Source organism: Myotis myotis, unplaced genomic scaffold, assembly GCF_014108235.1.
Source record: "Myotis myotis isolate mMyoMyo1 unplaced genomic scaffold, mMyoMyo1.p scaffold_m19_p_16, whole genome shotgun sequence".
In the NCBI taxonomy this organism is placed as follows: Eukaryota; Metazoa; Chordata; class Mammalia; order Chiroptera; family Vespertilionidae; genus Myotis; species Myotis myotis.
In genome coordinates this window covers 6,733,505-6,752,678 of record NW_023416320.1, presented here as the reverse complement: position 1 = coordinate 6,752,678, position 19,174 = coordinate 6,733,505, and the positions used below count along the sequence as shown (strand labels likewise).

Below are 19,174 nucleotides of genomic sequence, written 5' to 3'. Positions count from 1 at the left end.
ATTTTGCTTTGAATAAAGATGAAAATTAGATAAACTAATTCAGAGGGAGGATATTTTCCCTTGTTAATTAGAACAGTTAATTTTTTAAATGGAAATTACTTGTTTTAGTTGTCAATCTTATGTTGTGCATTAGCCAAATCTTTGCACACTTTCCACAGCTAAAATAAAAAAGCTAACTGGACACCTTGAGGTTTGTGGGCAGGCCTGATTGTTCCGGCCTGTGATATGATTCCGTTCTATTTGTCCAGAGCAACAGTTGGTTATGTGAAACTGTGCACTTATTGGATTAACTGGATAGACAACAGGCTAAAATTTGTAAATGAGAAAATGATTTTTGAAAATCTCTGTCATTTAGTCTATAAAGGTACATATCCCTATTACTCAGGAAATGATTTAAGAAAAAGAAAAGCTGAATCATCTGTCTGTTTTATCATCGATTTTCTTTAAAAGGTCTGCACTAACTTAATTGCTATACGAATTACCTTTTTACCATTGTACTTTATTTTTTTACCACTAAAACAGTTGTTTGCCCTTAAATATGTGTGTGTATAAAATGCATTTCCTTTCTTCTTTCTAAAAACTTTGCCCATGTACTTTTCTATGTCCGTAGTAACATATAGCAGTGATTTTCAACTTTTTTCACATCGTGGCACACGTAAACTAATGACTAAATTCTGGGGGAAAAAATAGGCATAATGTTGATTCATTCACACCCGTGACTACTGTGTTAGCTGTTGTCATTTTAAAAAGTTTTATTTGGCAATCTAACGGAAAAGAGGTCAGCGCCCCTGACTAAATAGGTATTGCATGTCTTAACAATCCTTAGGGCACACCGGTTGAAAATCGCCGGCCGATAGCGTGGTGGGAGGCCGCCTTTATGTTTGTGAATTATGTGGACAGGTTTCTCCTGGTGGTTTTGTCCTTTAAATGCTTCGCCTGGTCTCACAATCCTTTCTGGAGGTACCAGCGGTGCTAGGAAAGCTGTAGTAATGATAGAAGTAGTTTACAAAGTATTCCCAGCCCTAGCTGGTGTGGCTCAGTGGATAGAGCATCGCCCTGAGGACTCAAGCGTCCATGTCCAGGCTGCCCGCTCGATCCCCAGTAGGAAGCGTGCAGGAGGCAGCCAATCCATGATTCTCTCTCATCATTGAGGTTTCTCTCTCTCTCTCTCTCCCCCGCTCCCTTCCTCTCTGAAATCAATAAAAAGTATATTTAAAAATAAATATATTCCTAGAAATGCAAGCCCAAGTCCCACCCTTTGCTTTCCTAAGGAATTTCAGGCATCTGCTGTGTGGGTAGGTGGCCAGAAGCGCCGCCACCCCAGCCGTGGGGCGACAGTCCCGCGGGTCCTATAGAACCCCGTTTGACAGCGCCGGCACCCTGAGCCCCGAGCTAACGGAGGAATGTTCTCTTGTCCCATGTGGCCCGCGCGCGTGCAGAGGAGGCCGTCAACGAGGTGAAGCGCCAGGCCATGACCGAGCTGCAGAAGGCCGTGTCCGAGGCCGAGCGCAAAGCCCACGACATGATCACCACCGAGCGGGCCAAGATGGAGCGCACGGTGGCCGAGGCCAAGCGGCAGGCGGCGGAGGACGCGCTGGCCGTCATCAATCAGCAGGAGGACTCCAGCGAGGTGAGGGGCGGACAGGGTCTCCGGTTTTTATTTATTTAAATTCTTTATTGTTGAAAGTGTTACATATGTCTCCTTTTCCCCCCATTGACCTCTCCCCGCCCACTCCCGCCCCCCAGCCCATGCCCTGACCCCCGTGCTGTCTGTGTCCATTGGCTATGCTTATATGCACGGATTCAAGTCCTTTGGTTGATCTCTTACCCTCCACCCCCACCCCTCCCCTGCCTTCCCTGTGAAGTTTGACTGTCTGTTCGATACTTCTAGGTCTCTGGGTCTATTTTTGTTCATCAGTATATGTTGTTCGTTATATTCCACAAATGAGTGAGGTCATGTGATATTTATCTTTCTCCGACTGGCTTATTTTGCTCAGCATAAAGCTCTCCAGGTCCATCCATGCTGTTGCAAATGGTAAGACTTCTTTCTAGAGGGCTCAGTTGTGATCCAGGAGATCACAAATCAAAGCAGCTATTGGATTGAGACCAACACATCTTTGGGGTGAAAATTAGGATAATTTGGGAAGTTCTGGCACGTGTGGAATTGGTTGAACACTGATCAAGTTTTGTCTTTATTAGAGACCTAAAAGAACAACTCCGCCAAAGGAAATTTTTAATATATTTGCGAGGTAACAGATTGAAGTGAAATTCTTATAACTTCCTAGCACCATTTGGAGACTCAACACTCAGCTGTGTATGACAGCATATGCACGAGGCTTCTTTCTAAAGGCAGGGATTTAACAGTGATACCCTGTGTCAGCTGTTCTCCAAACACACATGACATGCCTGGGATCAAAGTCATTTCCTTAACTACTGGTCCTAAACCCAGTGCTAAAACCATGCTTGCAATAATTAAACATTTCTAAGAGATTTTCTGCACAGTCTGTTTTTTCCACATTATTTCTAATAACTATTATGAACATTTTATTAGGTGACACCACTGACGGGGGCAATGTTATTTTGTATTGTTCCAGGATATTAAAACACACACACACACACACACACATACACACAGCCTGAATGGCTCAAGGAGCTCTAACAGAATGCGTTCTAAAATGGTCTGTAAGTCAGAGCACGTGGTGCTATTCCGCATTGATACAGCACCACAATGGCCAACCCCATAGTAACTGTGCATAAAGGACAATTAACTGAACTCGCACAACCATGAGCTGATAAATCGATGGTCTACCAGAGTACATATCTATAATTTGGGGGGGAGAGTAAGAACTTGATTTGTACCAGGCCTCTCTGTAGATGAAAGACCCTGTGGGAATCGCTCGGTGCCCAGAATTTCTATTTAATGTGTAGCAGATGAATATTAAGAGGACAAAAGGAATTGATTTTCAACACTTGAAAGTTTCTTGGGAAAAGAGGGACAAAGGGAAGTTTATCTACACTTCCATTGCTGGCTTTTTCATTAGTAAGTTAACCGAGGCATAAATTCAGTTTTATTGGCATCTGTGGCTAAGATATTTAAGGACCTTGTTTTGTGCTTAAAAAAAAAAAAATCATTTGCATCTTTTGGAGAGACTTTGTCCCGCTCTGTTCAAGTCAGTAATGCTGTGAGGCACAGTTGTTGGCATTATTAAAACCTTGTCACTTTCATATGACTGTTTCAGGTCTGTTGTTTAGATTGAGTATTCTGTAGGTCACAAAATTCTAAAGAGAAAATGTGTTGGAAAGAAATTGAGAACTAAGTATTCATCCTATAACATGCTCTAATCCCTTCAATGTCTATAAGCTTTTTATCTTTATTCATAAAACCTGTATAGAAAATGTATGAAGTTGACCCTAGTATTCGGCATTATAAAATACTGGAGGCCCGGTGCACGAATTCGTGCACAGGTGGGGTTCCTCAGCTGGCTGGCGATCAGGGCCCATCCAGGCCATGTCGCCCAGTCCAGGGGGAGGAACCACAGAAGGTTGGCTGGCCGCGGGAGGTTGGCTGTGGGAGTGCACTGACCACCAGGGGGCAGCTCCTGCGTTGAGCGTCTGCCCCCTGGTGGTCATTGAGTCATCCTAGCAACCAGTCGACCAGTCATAATGTCACTTAGGTTTTTATATATACAGGTGGTGTATCAAACAGTAGCAATGGTAATAGTAGATAGCATGAAAAAACCTAGGTATGAGTGATTTTCTACAGTTACTGTTTTTTCTTTTGGGATCTCTTGGGAAACTGATCTTTAATATGGCACTACCCTTATCTTCAGTGACACTTTCTCAAGGAATTTAAAGCACAGTGTGCTGGGAGGAAGGGTGTGGAATTTAGAGGGCCATATTTAATTCCTGGTTCCGCCTCCCACAATTCTGTAGCTTTGAGAAAGCCACAAAGGCTCTATAAGCTTTGGTCTTTCACGTGATGTGAAGAGGCGTGCAACTGTCTTCTACAGTGGCTATAACTTTGAGACATGACAATTTTAGCCATGAGGGAATTCACCTGGCTAGTCACACAGCTAGGAGATGGCAAAATCTACACTGGAACTCGGAGTGTGCTGTCAGCCTATACCTGTTCCACAGCAACGGAAGGAGGGTCATTTCATGAAGATCACGGCAGTAATTTGGGGGTGCAGGTACAGAAATGCAGCGCAGGTCCTGTCCCCTACTTTCCTTCTCTCTAAACTGCAAGGCCACTTTTCAAGACGTGAGCAGGATGGATCAATCTCTCCAATGAATAAGCCTCTTTTCTGCAGAAGTAATGTAGACATTTTCCTGAGAGAGGAGAGAAAGATACGGAAGAAATATTTCATTTGAAGGTAGCTGGGTCTCTTCCAGACTTGCACACCAGTCTACACACACACTCACACACACACACACACACACACACACACACTATAAAAGTGCTTTGACCAAGGACTTGACAAGTAAAGGGTTAATCTATTAGCCCTAAATTAATGTCTCTAATTCTCCTAAGGAAAGACTGTCCTGGAGCAATCTACATGGTTAGTGGTAGATTTAGTTCAGTTGTATCTTTTGCCCAATGGTTAAGTGGAATTTTGTAGGTAAATCCTTCCCCCCACCCCCCTCTTCGGAATTTTCCTTTTCATTTAAGATTGAGGACACAACTTTGAATCCAACATATTTTTCTGTACCCTGTTTTGCCCTTGTACTCAGGAATGTACGCCTAGTCATAGGAACAGTGTGATAAAAGCCACCCCAGCAATGATGCTTACAAGTCACCTCAAGTCTAGAAAGCTCCCTGGGGCCCTCCTAGACAGAGCCAGGACAGCTCTGGCTTCCCTGGGCTAGGACAGAGCTCCCCTTCCAGCCTCACCGTGGCTGGCCCAGGATGGGGAATCCGTTAGGTCAGGACTGCATGGCCCGCCTGAGCTACAGAGAAGACAGTGTAGGTACTTCTCAGAATTTTCTTCTATATTTTTATATTCAGGAGGTTTGATTGAATTTTAACTAGTCAATAAACCAGATAACACCCACATAGCTTTTACTTTAGAAATTTTATGAATTGCTCATTGTTTTCTTAGAAAAATAAAAAAAGGTCTCGCCATCATAGTAATTGGTTGAAAACAATATTTCCATTAAATATAGGATCCACTGATTTTAAAACTGGATCCAGAAACGAATGGACATTCTTTTTAAAAATCATGTTTGGCTCAGTGGATAGAGTGTTGACCTGCAGACCAAAGGGTCCCGGGTTCAGTTCCAATCAAAGGCACATACCTTGGTTGCATTGGCCTGGGCCCTGGTCAGGGCTCATGCAGGAGGCAACCAATCGATGTGCTTCTCTCACATCAATGTTTCTCTGTCTCTCCCTCTCTCTTTCCACCCTCTCTAAAAATCAATGGAAAAATATCCCCTGATGAGGATTAACAACAAGAAAACAAAAAATCATGTTTGTGCCTTGCCCAGAGGAGTTTGCTACCTGATGCATATAACTGTAAATTGCAGGGAAGATGGGAAAGGAAGCTTCACTATGCTTTGAGAGCAGGAATGTTTTGGAAGATCACTCAGGCTGCATCATGTAGAGAGATGGGAGGAAATGAAAAGAAGGAACCAACCTGTTTTAGGAGACAGCTGAGGAGGAAGTTGATTGGATCAAGATGGTTGGTGGTGGTGTTGGGGATGTACTAGCTGAATATCCATGAGATAGCACGGGTAGGACTTGATGATCCGTTAGCCATCAAGGAAGAAGGAGAGCTGTGGTTCTTCAATGGACTTGCAGGGTTTGGAGTATACCCATCAGGTGATCTCCCTTGAGCAACCTTCAGAAACTCAGTGGCTTTGATCTGTCCAAAGTGTGTGTGCTGGTGGCGAAGGAGTAAGTTTTCTTCCGTTTTTGTGCATGAACAACACAAGTTAAAATGTTTAAAAGAGCTCAGAGCAGTTCTTTATCCCAGACAGATCTCCTCTGTGGATTGGAAAGGGCAGAGAGAGCACAAATGCTTAAGTACTAGTTCATGCGGTCTGATGTGGAAATGAGGATCGTGCACTGTAATATATAAAGGTGGCGTTCCGGGTGCCCATACATCGCAGTTTGAGTGAGACATTCTCAGGTTACTTCTGTTGTCCCCATGTAATGATCAAAAGCGCCCCTTTCACTCTCAGGTGCCCTGGTCTGGATAGATTATAGAGCCACACCCCTTAAAGGCCACGTTCAGCCAATCAGATGATCCTCTTCTGCTAGCAAAGCTCAGAGGCAGATGGGTGTGGCAGAAGGAACCCAGGAGGAGGACTCAGAAGACTGAATTCTGGCTCCACCTCACTCACTGCATCAGGGGGTTGGGGGTGATTCGTTTTGCTCCTGTCAGCCTCCATTTTTCTCAGTAAGGAATGAGATGTTATTTTTTTTTACATAAATATTTTAATTTCACATGTTTTGAGAGCAGTAGCACAAGGCATTATCTACCATAGTTTCCACAGTCCTTTATCACAAGATAGAGGAAATTTTCTGACTAAAACATTCTTTTTCCTCTTTCCCTTCCTTATTTGAAGCCACCTCCAATTGTAGATATGTGTGCATCCTTTGCCTAGATCATACGATCTTTATAATCTGAATCAATAAAACTACACATGTAGATGATAGAAAAGTCTCCTTCAGGGGGACTTTAAGAAATAACCTGGCCTTAGCTGGTTTGGCTCAGTGGATGGAGCATCGGCCTATGGACTGAAGGGTCCTGGGTTCAATTCCGGTCAGGAGCCTCATGCCCAGGTTGTGGGCTCGATCCCCAGTAGGAGGCGCGCAGGAGGCAGCCGATCAATGCTTCTCTGTCATCATGGATGTTTCTATCTCCCTCTCCCTTCCTCTCTGAAATCAATAAAAGTACATTAAAAAACAACAACAACAAAGAAAGGAAAGAACCTGAACTTCAGAGTTGGAAGACCAGAGTTCTAGCTTGGAGTGGCTGGTCATGTGTTTCTTTTGAGCTCTTCACATTAAGGACTTCTTCTCTATAACACCTGAATTCAGTCCTTTCTCTTCCTGCCTCCGTTTTCACACGTGTTGAACGGACCTAATAATGCCCGTTCTGCTTAGAAAACCGTGCAGCTCTAAAAGGTAAGCTGTAAAGAATGGAAAAGTTCCAGAAGGAAGAAGGGGCTGGAAATAACTGAATTGGAGGAAACAGCAGGGAGAAAGGGTGGATGGAGTAAGGCAAATGACACTTGTGTATTGTTTGTAGGGGGCCATGCGATGCATCATTCAAACGGGAACACTTTTCGGAGTAAAAGGGCGAGCTTTTTCCAGGACAGAGCCGTCCTCTAACCCCGGCTGTCCCAGCACATGGGAACCCTGCCCAGCATAGTTACTGGGGGTGACATGAAGTTTATTTTGCCAGGGGTAAAACAAGAAGACCTGCAATGAATGTTTAACTCTGCACCAGATGTGGTAGAAAGTGCTTTCTGTCCTCGTGCTCATTTACTCTTTCTGTGAGTTCAGGGGGAGTAAACGGTGCTGTTGTCTTCATTTTGCATTCGAGGGAGGTCAGGCCTCCGCTGGGCCTCAGTCCAGGCTGCCGCCCTCACCCCACCTCCTTGACAGCCACACGGCAGGAGTGGGAGTCTTTCTGTCCTGACTGTGCGGTGGTGTCTCTGTTCCCTCATTGGACTTCCTCCCGATGACTCCCACCTGGTTCTCTAACTTTGCTTGGGTTCATCGTCTGTCATTATTATCGCAGAATGATGCTGGACCTCGGACCTATCTAAGCGATGGGGTATCTTCTGTAGTTTCTCTTTTTACAGTGTTTACATATCTCACCAAGAATGTACTGCCAACATTAGCGTACATCAAAAGAAAGGACATTTGCTGAATCTGGCCATCTGAGACTTTTTATTTTCCATGTTTATTTCCTCTTTTTATACTTATACTAACCCCACCCCCACCCCAGTAACACTGTCAGCTACAGCCTATTTTAAAAGAACCCACAACAGCTCTTCTTTGAGATCCATATCTTGCTTTAGCTTAGGTGATCAGAGCAAGTTACTAGACATGAACATAGAACAGACAGTAAATGTACTGTCCCAATGGTTAGTCTTGCATTTTAAGCTGCCCAAGTGATATTTCCCCCAGATTAAACCAGCCTTTATTCATTACTCCCCCATAGGTGCAGAACTGCACCGTGTATATCAAAGTCGGGCAGTTTTGTGGCACTTACGCAGAAACCTGGACTGTATCTTTAAACTTTTTGTTTCTAGAATCTGCACAGTCCTGATGGTGTGAGCAGGTCTCTCTGAGAGGCCCATCTTGATTACTCCTTCTAGAATCGCTGGAACCACTCCCGGCGGGACCTGCACAGCATGGCCCAAGCCAGCGCGTGGCCTCCGGAGAATGTAGTCACCACACAGTCACTCCACGGGGCTGTCAGGCATTGCTCCTGTCATCAGACCCATTGACCCCCAGAAGCATTTGGAGCTCCCAGAGCACGAGCTGTGACTCTGTGTTATGTTGTTTGTTGGCTTCATTTCTTCAAAGGCCAGTTGTTTGAATCTATCACTGTTCGCAGTATAGGGTTGGAGCTCTGGGTGTGGAATGACCTTGAGTGGTTTGCCTCTCAGTGCTTTTGGTTTCCTCATGTGCAAACCTGGGGTCCTGTCTCCATATAAGCCAGTCACCGTACAGATGAGCAGTGTGTCTATGTGAGAGGGATGCGAAACCAGTTAAGAAGATAGTCTAGCCCTGGCTGGTTTGGCTCAGCGGATAGAGCGTCGGCCTGCGGACTCAAGGGTCCCAGGTTCGATTCTGGTCAGGGGCCTGTGCCTTGGTTCCGGGCACATCCCCAGTGGGGGGCGTGCAGGAGGCAGCTGATCGATGTTTCTCTCTCATCGATGTTTCTGACTCTCTGTCCCTCTCCCCTCCTCTCTGTGAAAAATCAATAAAATATATTTTAAAAAAAATAAGATAGTCTAACAGTGGTCTGCAAACTGCGGCTCGCGAGCCACATGTGGCTCTTTGGCCTCTTGAGTGTGGCTCTTCCACAAAATAGCGACTTCTGCGCATGTACATGTGCGCCCGCACGTGGTATTTTGTGGAAGAGCCACACTCAAGGGGCCAAAGAGCCGCATGTGGCTCGTGAGCCGCAGTTTGCTGACCACTGGTCTAACAGGAAGGGCAGGGAAGGAAGGTGGACAGTAACCATGAGATTGGAAAGGAAGGAGAGGGACTGTGGGAGCAAGGTCTGTGGGGTTTTGCACTGAGTGGTTGCAGGGACTAAAAAAATAGGAGTTTCCAATAGGAGTTTCCAAAGTCTTGGGCCCGAATGTTGCCAGTGGCTGAAACGGGCCACACCGGAGTGTTGGGGTTAGGGAATACCAATTTAGGGGCAGGGGGGCATCTTGGATAGCAGCTCAGGAAGGAACTGTGAGCTGGAGAAATGGGCTTAATAGTCATTTTCTTACATCTAACAGTTGAAACGAGGAAATCCTGACAGGGGAACAGGTGGGAAGAGAAGCTTCGCTTCTTTCTTTTATGCCAGCTCCCCCCTCGCCAGATATTTAGAGGAAAAGGAACAAACTGAAGAAGAAGTTGCACTAGAAGAATCAGAATGTTCGTATATTAGAAACCAGAATTAGAGGGAATTTCAACAAGTGGAGCTGAAAAGGGAGGGGTAGGGAAATAGTGAGTCTTCAGAAAGTCTAAGGACAATGAGGATGGAGAACAGTGTAGGGGGAAGTAAGTGTAGCCGTCAATGCCTGTTGGAGGAGAAACTCAGGACAGGCTGACTCGGAAGGCACTCCCAGTACACATCATGATACCTTGTCTTCGGTGCTCCAGATTCCTGGCTCAACTTCTGTCCACTCAGGAGGTGAGCACCACCCCCCCCAACCTTATTGCTGCCAAAACAGGTTCTAAGAAAGAGCTGAAATGGACAGTGTGACATTCTCAAAAGTACTTGGTTTGCAGGCCTAAGACCTGGGTGAATCAGACGCTGGCGAGGTACTTCATATCTGTGTGATTTTACGTAAGTCATCTACTCAAAAGTTGTTTATTCTTTGAGCCTCAGTTTTCTTTGGGTCTGTTTCCTACGCTGCAGCATGTATTTTAAAGTGGTTTTAAATTGCTGTGCGCAGTGTAAGATGTGATCATTAGTGTGAATATAGGTTGTGCTACCTTGCGTAGAGTTCTTTTAATTTGGGGAATTTCAATTGTAAACATTCTACTAAATTCATTGAGCATTCTTTGCAGGTGAGAGGGGTTTTTTTTCTTCTCTGGAGAATTATAGGTATGTAAGAACTGGAGAAACAAAGTAATTCAGGAGGAAGTGTTTTGTTGGTTGGAAAAGGAATTTTCCACCAGAGGAACCAGAAAAGGTATTATTTTGCCAGTAGGGCAGAATGTCCATTCTCTATCTAAAATAACAAGATGAAAGGAATAATTTTGTTCTTAGGAACGAAGAGAAATGCTGATATGAAACAAAGTATCAATAGTCTTTGACATATAGCTTTGGCATTCCAAAGCTCCAATCCATCATTCCCGTTTTCCATGTAGTATTAGTACATTTAGCAAAGGGGAGCATGGTGTTCAGCCCCATGTTCTTCATCTGACTCAGCCCAGTTTTGGTCAGTAAACTAATTCCCACTTTTCAGATAGGGAATAAAAAATCCTTTATGCTGAAAAGGGGCTATATGGTCACAAATAAGGGAAGACTATAAAGTGCCATTAGATTTGGGAGTGGAATTTGCTATGCAATGCTATTCTCGAGCCTTCTACACTATTGTGGTAATTGAGTCACCAGCATCATTCCTTCAGGGACTGAAAGGAAGCTCAGTTATTTAAAAAATAATAAAACAGGTAACAAACAAAACAAATAGAGCAAGTATCAGGAAATACTAGTCTGAATATAACAAGCACAAATTTAAAAAAAAAAAGTAAAATTGGATTAAGTCATTGATCACTGTAGCCCTGCCCTTTATGGCTGTACACAATTTATGGGGATTATACCCAATTTTTAGTTTCCACCTTTGTGAACAGCAGAAAGCTTAGAAATGTAAAATTATTCAGATGACAGTCCTCACAAGATTCTGTGCATTTCCCTGTTCCCAGAAGCATGGCGATGAGGGGCCGAGTGCCACTGGTCTCTCAGTCTTGCAGGTATGGACTAGTTGACAGGAAATTCAGAAGAACCACCCAAGGGAAATATATTCATAGAAATTGCTTTGTCTGTTTTCTAATGAGCTTTTTAAAAGGAATGTGCAGTTTGGATTTGTTTTGTTTTGTTAGTTGAATACTTACGCTAAAGTTCCCTACACATTCATTGCAGTGCAATGTCAAGAGGAATAAAAATATGTCGTTCGTTTGTGTCTTTTCCCCACCAGGTCATTTGAATTGCTCTTTGTTGTACCTTCCTCCCGCTGAAGGTTGTTTTTTCCCAGCTGTGGGTGGTAAATGAATCTGATCCAACAACTTGGGAATGGGGATAGAGGCAAAATTAGCAAGAGCCCTTGAATCCTGGGTCAGAATCCGGCCGTACATAGACACGAAGGCTCAATTCCCAGCAGCTTCATGATCCAAAACATCTGTTTCTATATTTGGCATAATTCCATTTTTTTTTTTTATTTGTAAAATTGTTCCCATCTTTAAAAACACTTTAAAAATAAAAGAACTCCCCATCCTGTCTCCTCTATCCAACCCCCCCAACACATGCCTCTGTAATTACCTGGTGTAGCCTGTGTGTTTAATCAGCTGAAATGGAGGAGGTTGCCTACATCTGATTTCAATCTGACGGTTGCGCTGAGTCCCGGGCAGTTACCACTGTTGTGTCTGCCAAAATGTGCCTCTGCCAGAGAAGAATACCCTCACACCAGGGTGTATTTTAAAGAAGCCACTCGACTTAGATAGATATTTAATTTCCTTAAAATATTGTTTTGGATCTGAGTCTCTGTTCTCTAATTGGAATTTTCTGCTGTCATTTAGTAATTTCAAGTATTTGCTGCCTTTGTTCCAGGATCCACCTGGCATTCTTCAAAAAGTGACTAAACCGCCCTAACTGGTTTAGCTCAGTGGATAGAGCATCGGCCTGCGGACTGAAAGGTCCCAGGTTCGATTCAGGTCAAGGGCATGTACCTTGGTTGCGGGCACATCCCTAGTAGGAGGTGTGCAGGAGGCAGCTGATCGATGTTTCTCTTCCATCAATGTTTCTGACTCTCTATCCCTCTACCTTCCTCTCTGTAAAAAAATCAATAAAATATATATATATTTTTTAAAAGTGACTAACTTCCAGGAAGTAAACTTCACTCTGAGTGTCGTGTCACCTCACAGCTCCTAAGGGCCAGGCCCACGTTTGTCCACGACTTTACGGGGTCATTTGTACATGCAAATGCAATGGAATTAATTTTGAAGAAGAAGGGCTTCAAGTTTTGCAATGAAACCTCGGATCAGAAGTACACATCTTTTGAGTTATTTTCCTGGTTAAATTAAAGTAGAAAAAAAAATTTGTGCCAGTACTGATTGTTAATTGTAATTTTATTTTATTTCATGATGTGAACATGTATTTCCTCAGGTATGTTCCTTTAAAACACCTCCCATGGACCAGCGTTTGAGATCTTGAGGTTTTTCTGGATTTTATTTTCCCCCTTCCTGGGGCCATAATTTCTGAATAATAAAGAAATAAGAATGTAGAGCTGAGCTCTTTCTAGAAGTTTTAAAGTCGAGTTCTGGAGTTCCTAGGCTTTAAGCACGTGAAACTCCAGAAGGCCCTTTATTTCCTAGCAAAGTTAGGAGGACTGCTAAACATTTCTCTGCATGTTTTGCATGGTGGTAACGCCACACATGTTAGGGTGATGGGCTGACCTTCCACTGGGATATTCAGAGTAGGCTCACGAACCCACCAGAAGCCACACAACCAGCATGCTTAAAGTAAAACAAGTGCAGGGCACACAGTGGAGAGGTTTTTAATATTCATATATATTAGGACTTTTAAAAAATGCATTTTAATTGTGACACAGCCAACCCCAAAAGTAAAAGAACTCTACAGAAGGTCACACAACTTGACTTCACACTAAAGATCATTACATTGCGCTCAACCGAAGTTTGTTTTGCAAGAAAATAACCAAAACCAAGGAAGATGAAGACAAAAAGATGACTGGCCCTAACTGGTTTGGCTCAGTGGATAGAGCATCGGCCTGCGGACTCAAGGGTCCCAGGTTCGATTCTGGTCAAGAGCATGTACTTTGGTTGCGGGCACATCCCCAGTAGGGAGTGTGCAGGAGGCGGCTGATCGATGTTTCTCTCTCATCAATGTTTCTAACTCTCTATCCCTCTCCCTTCCTCTCTGTAAAAAATCAATAAAATATATTTTTAAAAAAGAAAAAAAGATGACTGCACAGGGCTAAGATCCCCTTATACAGCATTTGCAATGGGGTTGGTCTTGCCAAAGGAACTACTGTAGGAAATTTAAAGTGGGCTTCCTGAGGTTTCACCCCTTCCTAGGGTGCCTGAGGGACTTTGCCTTTTAGCTCCTCCCCAAATCTCCTTTCTTCCCTGCGATCTGTCCTATGCAGGTGCTCTTCCGTCTCTAATACGTTGTGCTCTGATTCATGATGTGACTATTTCAAAGTTTAAATCTCAGAGGCAACCTCATTTGAGCTTATTTCACTTCTTGAAAGCACTGACTATTAGCATCGGGCTTGCTAAGGTCTAAGTTTTTCGTTTCCTCCACTTTTCTGACTACACAGAGTCGCTAAGCTAGAAGGAACTCCATCAACTGCAATGCATTGTGTGTAAATAAAATGCCTTATTATTTATGCAGTTTTAGTATCTCTGGTTTTTCAAAGTTAAATGAAGTATACTCAGATTCATTCAAATATTTATTGAGCTCCTGCTATATATATCAGGCACTGTTCTGGGCGCTTAGAGAACAAGCAAACCAAACTGTTTGAGTTTGCTTATCAGGTACACTGACCGACGGGGTGCAGTGGGGACAACTAAATGCACAGAGAGGTTAAAGGGCCTTATCTCAATCTCTCGTCTGACAGAGCCGGGAATAGAATACTCTATCTTCGTTACATTTCTTTGAGTCTCATATAGGGTTCTTGTTGGCCCTTTGTAATTTCTGTTCTATCTGGAAGGAAGATGCCTCTGCCAAGAGCGATATATTTGTGTGCGACCATGGCGGTACTGGTATTAGATGGGAAAATGCGGTAGATACAGCAAACCTAAAAGGAAGGGACTTTACAGTTAAAGCAGAAAGCAGCTCCAGCCAGTGTGTGAGATGTCACAAGAGTGGTTGGCAGAGAAGTTTGGGCAGCCATCACACCAAAACCTGCATCTCTGTGTGTTTAGTGTGTATACACACATACGCCTGGAGTTTTCATTCTTACCGCAGAGTTCTTGAAAATAAGGCGGCAGGCCCTAGCTGGTTTTGCTCAGTGGATAGAATGTCGGCTCGGGTTCGATTCCGGTCAAGGGCACATGCCTGGGTTTTAGGCTTAATCCCCAGTAGGGGGCGTGCAGGAGGCAGCCAGTCAGTGATTCTCTCATCATTGATGTTTCTCTCTCTCCCTCTCTCTTCCTCTCCGAAACCAATAAAAATGTATTTAAAAAAAAGAAAAGAGGGTAGTGCTGCCCAGCACAGTCCCCCAGACTTTGCTTTGGACAGTGGATTCATTTGGGATTTTGCTTTGTTTTGCCTTCTCCCTTAGAGTTGCTGGAACTGTGGCCGTAAAGCGAGTGAGACCTGCAGCGGCTGCAACACGGCTCGATACTGCGGCTCGTTTTGCCAGCACAAAGACTGGGAAAAGCACCACCACATCTGTGGACAGACCCTGCAGGCCCAGCCGCAGGGGGACACGCCCGCCGTCAGCTCCTCGGTCACGCCCAGCAGCGGGGCCGGGAGCCCGATGGACACCCCACCAGCAGCCACCCCGAGGTCAACCACCCCGGGGACCCCGTCCACCATAGAGACAACCCCTCGCTAGATGTGAACTCCGAACTGTCCAAGGAAACACAACACAACCAACACGAAACCAATTCTTCATCCTCAGATGCTCGAAGTTCTTTTTGTTTGTTTGTTTGTGTGTAGATGAACTTTCCTATTGCAGTCCTTGAGCAAGAGAGAACCTACCCGGTAGGAAGACAGAGGGCCAGTCACGGGTCGTAAGGACTTATTGTGGATAACAAAGATAATCTCCTCCTTAGAGAACTGAAAAGAGAGCAGAGAATATAACATGAAATGATAGATTTGACCTCCTCCCTGTTATTCGCCAGTAGCTGGGATTTTAAACTAGATGACCTCATTAACCGATGCTTTACCAAACAGCAAACCAAGAGATTGCTAATTGCTGTTGAAAGCAAAATGCTAAGATTAAGACACAGTGTTCCTGATATATAATAATGGGGGGGAAAAAAAGAAAAAAAAAAGAGGAAAACCCTCCAGGGCATGAGCATTGGCTACAGTGGTAGACGTTTTAACAAGAAGATGAATGGCGTCCATGGGTTGCTAACTGAACTCTGAAGACCCGCTACAAAACACACATATGTGCAGCATATTGGAAGGAGAAACAGATGTTCGTTTTTCCCCCCACCCCCCAGTTTCTGAAAAGAAATAATATCCAGGTCAACAGAATGAAAAATGAAAGATGATTTGCAGTGGGATGTATGGATACAGCAGCAAGAGAAAAAAAAAAAAAAGCCCTAATACAAAAAGCTCCTTTACACACACACACACACACACACACACACACACACACACACACAGGTTAAGAGATTCAGCCTGCAGTTAATTAGCATTCTGGCAGCTCTGACATCAGCCGGCTGCCCTAACTAACCCATTCCACGTTTATTCACTTTTTCAAGACTCCACAGAATAAGACATTGGGTCTATTCCAGCTCATTCATTTTTATATTGAAAAATACTTTTTAAAAAATGGTGGCTCCAGCTCCAGCCCCTTTCCAAATTTTCAACCCTGCCCTGTTTAGATTTTTTAATTAAAGACGAGTAGTTCTCTTCGTGTGAAAACACTTCTGTCCTGTGAGGTTTCCAATGGTGTTTTTCTTGTAAATGTGTTGGACAAATGTGAAGATGCATTGTAGTTTAACCATACGCCCGCATTTAGTCTCTTTATTCCTAGTTGATGAGAAACCTGTATCTTTCTATGCTGCTTTTATATCTATATGTATTAGTGATATTTCTCTAGTAGTTCGGGGGGGAAAAAGACTTTTTTTGGTTGTCCTCAAGAAAAGAAAAAAGCAAAGAAAAAAAATCTTTCGGAGCTGCTATTTCACTCTCTTCTAGGATTTTTTTTCCTGAAAACCAGCATGTTCATGGAATGCTAACCTTGGTGTTTTTGTAAGAGGGGATGTACATAAATGTATTTTGCACTGTCACATGACTCCCTAGGCATGCTTTTTTTTTTTTTTTTTTAAGCAAACTTCGAATATGCTAGAGCCATTTCACCAAGTTTAGCTGTAGCATAGAGTAGTAGTGGATTTTTTCCTTTTTTTTTTTTTGTTGAAAAATCATTATTGGGACTTTTTTTTAAAAAAAAAAAATAACAAGATAATCTACTTTAAAAAAAAAAGACAGTGCATGTATATTGCTGTAAGGTTGTTTAAGTATTTCTAATTTTACAAAAAAATAAAATAAAATGTTAACTCATTAGAGTCCAAATGCTGAGGTGTAGACTGACAGCTTTAAGTGCTGAATGCCAGGTTACAGTTTTCTTACAAAAGGGAAGTCCGCCAAAGACTGATCTGATGGACCAAAAGCCGCATCTTGAAAAGCACCAGGACTACTTTCCAAATGCTCAGCAGGTTAACTGTGTTCAGCAAGGTCTCGTGTGAATCCATGAACCCTTCCTTGTCCAGGGTCCAGACCAGAACTACTTGTTAGTTTTGAAACCAGTAGCCCAGGATATGGTTGTGTGCTTCAGGGGGAGCAGTGCTGCAGGCTGTGTAAACAACCAAAGTTTTCGAGGCTGGGAAGACCCTTCTCCACGCACATACGCACACCAGGCATTGACTTAAAAATCTAAAGTGATCCATTAGGGTTTCTTTTGTGTGTGTGTGTGTGTGTGTGTGTGTGTGTGTGTGTGTGTGTGTTTTGTTTTTAATGTAGCCCTTGGATTCCATTTTAAACGGCTTTTCAGTATCTGCATAGAGGCAATCCTAAATCTGTTTGCTTTACGTCCTCTAAACCTAAACTTTTTTTTAGCATTCCCCCCACCCCCGGTATTTTCCTATTCAAGTTGGCTTTACTTTTGTTCGGGTGCCGTTGTTTTTGTGTTTGTTTGTTTGTTTTTAATGGCTTTTTTAGTGTAGAAAGTTCTGATGAGCAAATATATACATCTATCTGCATGTCGGAAGTCCATCTGCCAGCACACCTGCTTAAAGGGAAAGAAAGCACATAACCAGGCTCTGAATGGGTGATCTTTTATCATGGTGCTCCCAGAATCCTTTGACCTCACTCTGCTTTCTAGTCTGCTTATGACACTGGACGGTCCTTTCTTACAGAGCTATTATAAGTTCTAGGCTACGAAGGGTTAAATAATCCCCCCCACCCCCCTCCAAAAAAAAAAAATGAGGTATGTCATACCCACAGGTCATTATCTCTAGAAGCTGTGATGTATGTGAAACAGCACTGTTATCTTAACACTCGTGTGTAAAATAAGGATTAGTAACAGTACGTCTCATCACTTTTAATTCAGGGCACCCTGAGTGAAAACGAATAAGAAAAAAAAAAAATCCCTAACTCTGAGCTCTATCTCTGACTCCTCCTCCTTCTCTCCCTCTTCCTCCTCCTCCTCTTCCTCTTCCTGTTTTGCTACATTCTCCTCAGTGGCAAAAAAGTTTCACTCTACCTCTTGACAGCATGTATATTGCACCAGTAGCTAACAAAAAACTGGTCGACTAGACAAACCAAATGGGCACAAAAGAACCAGGATACCAAAAGTTAAGCTCATACAGCTGCAAACCATATCACTCCTTGGTAACAATGCAGACCTCATAAACCTAAAAAAGAGAAAGAAAAGAAAAAAACTTTCCTTACTTTCCTTTCCTGCTTGTCACGTATGTACAGGCCACGTGAGAGTATAATTTGTAGGTATAATGCATTTTTAAAAAGTTATCTTCCTTGGATAGAATTGAATGGTGGTCGCAGATAGAAATAGGGCGTCCTCTATCTCTTATTTCTGTCTCTGACTCTTTTTTTTTTTTCTTTTTCTCTGTCATGAGACTGTGTGTGACAGGGCGACCTGTCTTTTAAATTTTTTTTTTCCCTAACTTTTTTTTTTTTTAAACGTGTAGGTGCATGTCTTGGGGATTTAAAAATTTCAAGGCTGGTTTACTTATGCAAAGCATGCCTATGTCTGAAATACTTAGGGAAAGAAAGTGACTCCGTGTTGTCCGAATTCCTCAAGGGACAGAAGAAGAAAAAAATTGGAGACTGTTGAAATGCAGATTTGAAGTAACTTTTTTTTAAAAAATATTATTTTGGGTTCTGCGACATTCTTGTGAAAAAATTAAAGTTGTTGTGCAATACTTAATTCAGACATGTACCACAAGTGAATGGTAGACTAACACTGGGGGGTGGGGTCTAGGCATCATGCTTTTGTCAGCATACTCTTGAGCTTTTAAGTCTACTATGTCTGAACTGTGGTTTCTTGTTTATCCTTTTCTCCTTAGTTGGACTGTAATGTATGGTCTGTCAACCTGTGAATCTTTAAAGTATGATTCAGGTATTGTTGTATTCTTTACTGTGTAATAAAGTTTTAAAAAAAACCCTGTATTCTCTGCCTCCCTTACCTTGTGTGTGCCATGGCTGTCCAGCCAGTGGCCCTGGCCCGGGAGCCCAGCCTCGGGGGCGCTGAAGCACGTCTGTGGAGCGTCCTCGGCGACCACAGGACGTGGCTCATCCATGGTGGATGCGTAGAGGAGGATGTCAGGATGCTGCACACGTCAGGTTAGTTCCGGGGGGATGCTACCCAGGCGAGAGGAGCTGGAAGAGTGTGAGGGGAATCCGTCGTCAGAGGGAAGAAGAGCTTGGTTTGCTTAGTTGAACTGCAAATGAGAAATGCGTGCCTACACCTTTCCAGAGGGGGTCGTGCTGACCTTACAGGCTCTGGCTGTAGGGTTGCTCAGCTCCCCCAGACCCTCCTGACTGGCAGGCCCCCT

General features: G+C 43.5%; 1 protein-coding gene across 3 annotated transcripts in view; it reads left to right on the top strand.

The window, feature by feature from the left end:
- Positions 1 to 18,788, top strand: part of RUNX1T1 (RUNX1 partner transcriptional co-repressor 1) — a 153,499-nt gene extending 134,711 nt beyond the window's left edge. For all 3 annotated transcript variants that reach the window (XM_036337784.1, XM_036337782.1, XM_036337783.1), the window contains exons 10-11: positions 1,440 to 1,630; positions 14,707 to 18,788. In XM_036337784.1, coding sequence (XP_036193677.1) covers positions 1,440 to 1,630; positions 14,707 to 14,982 — 467 coding nt within the window. In that variant the 3' untranslated portion in view covers positions 14,983 to 18,788. The remainder of the gene's footprint in view (positions 1 to 1,439; positions 1,631 to 14,706) is intronic.
- Positions 18,789 to 19,174: the final 386 nt, after the last annotated feature.